General features: G+C 45.2%; 1 protein-coding gene across 3 annotated transcripts in view; it reads left to right on the top strand.

The window, feature by feature from the left end:
- LOC104997860 (phosphatidylcholine transfer protein) overlaps positions 1-6,589 on the top strand; it is a 32,478-nt gene that overhangs the window by 23,636 nt on the left and 2,253 nt on the right. For 2 of the 3 annotated variants that reach the window (XM_010852804.1, XM_010852803.1), the window contains 3 exons: positions 1,114-1,285; positions 2,153-2,220; positions 3,326-4,603. In XM_010852804.1, the coding sequence (XP_010851106.1) occupies positions 1,114-1,285; positions 2,153-2,220; positions 3,326-3,388 (303 nt within the window). In that variant the 3' untranslated portion in view covers positions 3,389-4,603. Of the gene's footprint in view, positions 1-1,113; positions 1,286-2,152; positions 2,221-3,325; positions 4,604-6,589 lie in introns of those variants that run through there. The other variant, XM_010852805.1, reaches the window with a different exon arrangement.

Below are 6,589 nucleotides of genomic sequence, written 5' to 3'. Positions count from 1 at the left end.
TGGGCCTGCCGCAGAGACTCTTGCCTGCCGTGGCCGTGGCTGCTGCAGTAAGTGAAGCTGTATTATACTTTTACTGATTTTTGGATTATTTTTAAGCTTTAATTCCTTCTACTATGAAGCCTACATTTCCACCATTGGAAAGTCCGATGAAAGTATTAAAGAGCTGAGCCCTCTGCAGCTATGAAAATTTCACCAGGTTTTGAAGCCTCATCTGGGTTCAAATACAGACTCCGTCACATCAGCTGGGCAGTGGGATCTTCTGCAACTTTCTTTACTGCTCTGAGTCTCAATTGCATCATTTATAAGATGGGAATATTTATATTGAATTCACAGTGATGTTCTCAGTTTCAAAGCTGATGCTAAACATAAAGTCCATGATATATGTACATGATAAGGGCTCAGTAAGTGGTGACTCCGGTTGTTTCTTAAAATTGAATTACCTTCCCTCTAATAGTGCCATAGACATAGTGGCTGGTCTGGGAGTGTTTATTGAGATGAAATGGCTTTGTGATGCTTGGTGAGCCAGACCCAGTGAGGCCATCTGCCTACTCATTATTTGGTTATTCATGTGTCTTCCTATGATTGCCAGGTGTAAGCACCCTTGGCTGACCGTCCTCTGTGCCCAGAGGTCAATGATTTGGGGGAGGACAGAGAGCAATGACCCCATTGTCTAGTAAGTGAGATTCTGCTTCAGTCTCTCTCCCATGCTCCCACCAAGCTTATCTGCAGGGCAGTGTTACCCTTTTTTCCTGTAGAGGGAAACCAATAGCAGAAAAGTTGAGTAGCACACCCAGGATGACACAGCTGATAAGTGACCAGTCGTCTGAGATCTCATTGCCTTCTTGGAGAAAGGAGGAGTGGGTTCCCCAGATAATTAAAGTGGCAGGGAACCAATCTCCGGTGGGTAATGCATCCTCTCAAATGACAACACCAGGTGGGAGGAGCCAGACTGTTGTAAGTGGGTAGGCAGACAGGGCAGGACCTGAGCTAACAGAGCAAGGCAGCAGTCACCGAGTGGAGGAGTGGAATCATGTGCCTTTGTTTCTATCGTGGGCTTCCCTTCTGCTTAGCTGAGATGTAGGCCTTGCTGTTGAGCCTTGACTTGCGGTGTAGTATGTTTATGTGCGGCAGCGGCAAGAGCTGGACTTTGAAGGGCAGAAGGTCCACGTGATCCTGGCCCAGAGCACCTCTGAGCCGCAGTTTCCAGAGAAGTCGGGTGTGATCCGGGTGAAGCACTACAAGCAGAGGCTAGCGATCCAGAGCGATGGCAAGAAGGGGAGCAAAGGTAAAAAGGGGGCACGGGTTGGGGTGCCTGCCAGGGCCCGCCGTTTGAAGACTGCACTGACTGCAGGCACGGAAAATGCAGGATGCTTATTCCCTGAGGTCAGAGACTGGCCACGGGTCAAAAGAAACAAGAGCGAATCAGTTCACCCCCAGAAGCTTGGGTAGACTAGCATGTGGATCAGTTCATTCTTTACTGACTCTTGCATGGTCTAGATGAAATTAGGACACCCAAGGGAATCAGAAAGTTCAAAACTCACTTCGGGAAGGTCCTGTACATGCACAAGCTGGACAGGGGTGGGCAGGAGGGCTGGTGGGACCACCTCTGCAAGGCAGCTCCTCCTCAGCAAAAACCCAGGGACTCAGAACCTGTCTGCCTTGAGTTCCAGCCTCAGAAGAGACAGTGGGTGCAGGAGTTCCATGCAGCCACCTGCTGACCTGGAGTGGGTGTGGACTGGAGGCTGAGGCGAAATCTAAATTTAGTTGTGATGTGTGTTAAGATGTACCACTTTGGGCATGTCATCCTACTCTTCTGAATCTTCACTTCATCATTTATAAATGGGGGTTTAATCTTAGCAACTTCTTAGGATTAATATAATTAATGAGAGCCATAGTTAAATGAGAAACTGTGTCTAAGTGTATCATTTGCCAGGTGATTAATAAATAGCTGCAGAAGGTGCCTTGGTTGTTTTCCACAATGTTTCTATGTAAGTCTCCTGCAAGGCAAGGCACAGGGGACAGTCTCCTGGAGGCCTGTATAACCTGCATCCTTACTTTCTGGGATGGATATGAAAGTGGAAGGTTTGCAAGGTTTGTATGTATCTTCCTAACAGGTTCCCTCCTGAATTGTTCTCTCTCTCTCTCTCTCTAGTTTTCATGTATTACTTCGATAATCCAGGTGGCCAGATTCCGTCCTGGGTCATTAACTGGGCTGCTAAGGTGAGACCCCAGGAAGCACGACGGGTGGTATGTTTGACAGCTGTTGACTTAGCCTGTGGGGCTGTCAGCTTGAAGAGATGTGCTGTCTCAGGCCTCATGATGCTCTTTTATGAAACTGCTTGGTTGATGGACTATGTTAGGCCTGTGGTGGCCAGTATCCAGGATAGAGGCTGGGACAAAAGACAAACTTTAGAAGGAATGCCAGCCCCACCTGCTTTGCACCAAGACCCCTCCAGGATCACTCTCTGGAACCTCCCAAACAGTAGCCTGTTTCTTGTAGGAACAAGGGTGCCGGGGACCCTGTATCTGCTCATGGAGGAGTTAGTCTGACCTAGCTCGGGAGACAACCAACCATATTCAAGCCTGGAGAAGTATCCAGGTTCTTTGTGGTTATTTTGCTTTTCTGTAAGGAGAGGGAACCCCAGTGCTACCCAGGTCATTCGAGACTGCCTAGAACCTAGAATCATACTGACCATTCAGCCTGCTTTGTAAGGTCCTACTTACTGGCGAGAGGGCTCACCAGTTCCCTGGGAGAGTGAAAAGGCTTTGAATCAAACACAAGATGGTTTGAATCTTGGCCCTGCTTCTGACTGTGTGATCTAGGGAAACCATCAATTTCTTCACCCTTAAAAATGGAGACAGATACCCCACCCTGTAGAGAAGGAGTAAATAGAACAATGTGTGGGGGAGTTTCTTAAACAGTGAACAACACTTTAACTAAAGGATGACATACCCACTCTTGCCCCCCAATCCTTACCATTGTCTAATTTTATAAAGCAAGTCTCCTCTTATTTCTTTCCCCTGCCATGCCACTTCCTGTTTTATCTTTCCTTTCAAAAAAATGATTTCTCATGAATATCTTAGCTGTTTATTAGCAAAAGCCAAAATATGTAACAAGGTCTTACAACAGTGGCCCCCGCCTACCCCGTGTCCTGCGTCTTCCCTTCTGTCGTCATCTGTGGCAACATTCTGTGGAAATCTGCTCAGGGTCCCTATCGTCATATCTATATTCCCAAAGCCATCTTCTTTCACCTTAGCCACATCCTCAAGAATCAGGAGTCATTGCTGTGAGGATATAGAAATGACAGTCTCCTTTCCTTTGCAGAATGGAGTTCCTAACTTCTTGAAAGACATGGTGAAAGCCTGTCAGAACTACAAGAAAACCTAGGGGAGGAAGCTGGGAGCTTTATGTCCGTGGGATGCTGTTCCTGGAAGTGCGACGGCCCCCGATGCTCAGCCTGCCTTTCCCTTTTCTGTGCTCAGAGGCCTGCACACTCTCTAGCACTTTGTCCCCGAGCGTGTTTGCCTGACATCTGCTCCCTTTCCCAGTCTCCCCACCCTGGGACCCACTGCCTTCCTCCACTCTGGAATGTGGGTCAGATTATAGAAACCTTTGTTTCTTTAAACAAAGAAACCTTTGTTTAAACCTTTGTTCTTAAAAAGTGGAATCCTCAGTAGGGAACGCAGTCCTTCCATTGTGCCATTCTAGGGGAAGGCTGGGTGGAGGGCTGACAACCCTGCCTAAGAGGGACTGATCCCAGTCAGCTGGCTCCTTCCCACGTGTGAGTTGTTGCAACCTGCGAGGGTGATTTCCTGCTGAAGTTGCATTGCCTACAGAGCTGACTGTCATCGCTCCAAGACTGGAAGACTCATGTCCATTTGCCTTATGCTTTGCTGACTTGGATTGCCTAATTTGAGATAATCGTCCACTAAGTCCCTGCCCATTCCTAGTTGGGGAGGATCATAGGCTGTTTTGATTTCAAACTATTTTGAAAAACATTGCAGGCCGAACTGCGTAGTATGATAACAATTTTTTTCTCATTATCCATGTTTGGCTTTTTCTTTTTCCCATATGCCCCTGGGGAAGGCTGTCCATACCTCACTAGCTCTGCATTTTACTGGACACTGAGGCATCAAGGCAACTGTAGCAGTTAACAGAAAGCTGCTTTGCACATAATTGAGCTAAAATGTCTTTATATGGAATAAATGAATTTCCATTCTGAAATGTTTGGAGACATTGAAAGGATAAGAGTTCACAGCCAGGGAAAATTTATTAGTGGTGTGGTTGACTCTACACCTTTTTCTCAGGAATTCTATCTAAGTTACCTGCCTCTCCCACCAACCAGAAGACTTCCCTTTTCCTACTTTTTTCTTGGATTTTGGAAGGAAAGTTATTCTGTGGACAAAGGCACAGCCTTATAATCTCAGGGAAACATTTTAATCACTTCTGTATGATGGTAATAAAACTTAATTACAGGGTATAAAAATTCAGGATGTAAAGCTGGATGTGGGAGATTTATTAAAATGGGATACCTCAGACTGTGTCTTTTCTGTCTGGGAAGGGAAGTGCATTGAATACAAAATAAATACAGAATGACTTATACTTGTCTTGTCTGCAGTCTCCTCTCTGTCTTGTTCCCTGCGAATGAGACTGTTAGGTCTCTCTGGTTTGCAAGTGAAATCCGACCTAACTCATAGCCCTGAACATAGAAAGGAATTTTAGGCCCACTTATATGCAAGGCCAGGTATAGCATGGCCTCAGGTAGGGGTTGATACAGGTGCTCAAACCGACGTTGGGAATCAACCCTGTCCTTCTTTAAGGTTTCTTTAATATTCAGCCGTGTTTGGTGGCAGGATCGCTGCTAACAGAAAATGAAACACCTGCGTCTTCCTGAGTTCACACCGAGTCAATAAAAGACAGCATTTCTTTCCAGTTGACTGTGAAGCATCCCATGATTCACTTTAAACCATGTGTCAACTCCTGCCCTGGACACCGGTCATAGGGGTAGAGTTATACACATCAGGGAATGCTTCATAAATGTATCATTAAAATATCACTCTCAGTAATATAGCCGGAATTTAATTTTAGGTAAAGTAAATCTGAATGTCGTATGTAATAGAAGTCAAGGTGATTTTTTTTTTTTTTTAATGTATAAAGTCATTGAAACAGAAGCACTAGGATTATAGTCTTTGAGCAAAGACTTCACATGAAATGGTGTCATGCAAAGTGTATCTTTAACAGTGTTCAATAATCTGCTAAAAACACTGAGAATACTAAACATACTTAATTTCTTGGTAAGGCGATTTAAAAAAAGTCACCGAGCTTGCTTATAATTAGTAAAGGCCCTGAGGCATTCATGCTTGCTAAGTTGGAGATGACGGTGCTAAGCAGCACTGGAAAATGGGATTGTGTGGGAACTGAGGACCCCTGAGCCAACAGGAAATGCCAGTGACCCCAAAAACACACATGGTGCCATGGAGGTTTAGCTGGATTCCTCAGGCTCTGACTCTGCAGGGTTTGAATGTATCATTTGGAATTTGGATGTTGTAAGCGTATTGTCATTCATCTAACCCTTTGCTTCACTTGTGTTCTCATGTCTGTCTCTCTGAATAGACAATAAGATCTTCATAGGTAGAAACCCTTCTTTCACTTAGATTACTGACCCCTAAAGGAGTGTATCCTAGGCACTCAAATGGTATGTAGTGAGTGACTTAATGATTTGGAGGAGATTGACCAAATGACACACCACCCAGAAGGGAAAATCTATTCAGATAAAGACATTTGATTGGATTACATTAAATTCTACTTTAATATTTAATAATTTAATTCAAGCCAAATTACTTCCCCAAGTCATCATTTTAGTGGTTCTAGTTGCTGTAGATCTCCTTAGTCTAGCCTTGAAAGGTCCATGTTAAGAGGTGGCTTTGCTGGCGTGGCTACAGGTTATACTTTCAGTTCAGTTCAGTTCAGTTCAGTCGCTCAGTCGTGTCCGACTCTTTGCGACCCCATGAATCACAGCACGCCAGGCCTCCCTGTCCATCACCAGCTCCCGGAGTTCACTCAAATTCATGTCCATCGAGTCGGTGAGGCCATCCAACCATCTCATCCTCTGTTGTCCCCTTTTCCTCCTGCCTCCAATCCCTCCCAGCGTCAGAGTCTTTTCCAAGGAGTCAACTCTTCGCATGAGGTGGCCAAAGTACTGGAGTTTCAGCTTTAGCATCATTCCAAAGAACACCCAGGGCTGACCTCCTTTAGAATGGACTGGTTGGATCTCCTTGCAGTCCAAGGGACTCTCAGGAGTCTTCTCCAACACCACAGTTCAAAAGCATCAATTCTTTGGCTCTCAGCCTTCTTCATAGTCCAACTCTCACATCCAAACATGACCACAGGAAAAACCATAGCCTTGACTAGACAGACCTTTGTTGGCAAAGTAATGTCTCTGCTTTTCAATATGCTGTCTAGGTTGGTCATAACTTTTCTTCCAAGAAGTAAGTGTCTTTTAATTACATGGCTGCAATCACCATCTGCAGTGATTTTGGAGCCCAGAAAAATAAAGTCTGACACTGTTTCCACTGTTTCCCCATCTAT

This window comes from Bison bison, unplaced genomic scaffold (assembly GCF_000754665.1).
Source record: "Bison bison bison isolate TAMUID 2011002044 unplaced genomic scaffold, Bison_UMD1.0 scf7180017864317, whole genome shotgun sequence".
Lineage (NCBI taxonomy): Eukaryota > Metazoa > Chordata > Mammalia > Artiodactyla > Bovidae > Bison > Bison bison.
This window is presented reverse-complemented; position numbering and strand designations above follow the sequence as displayed.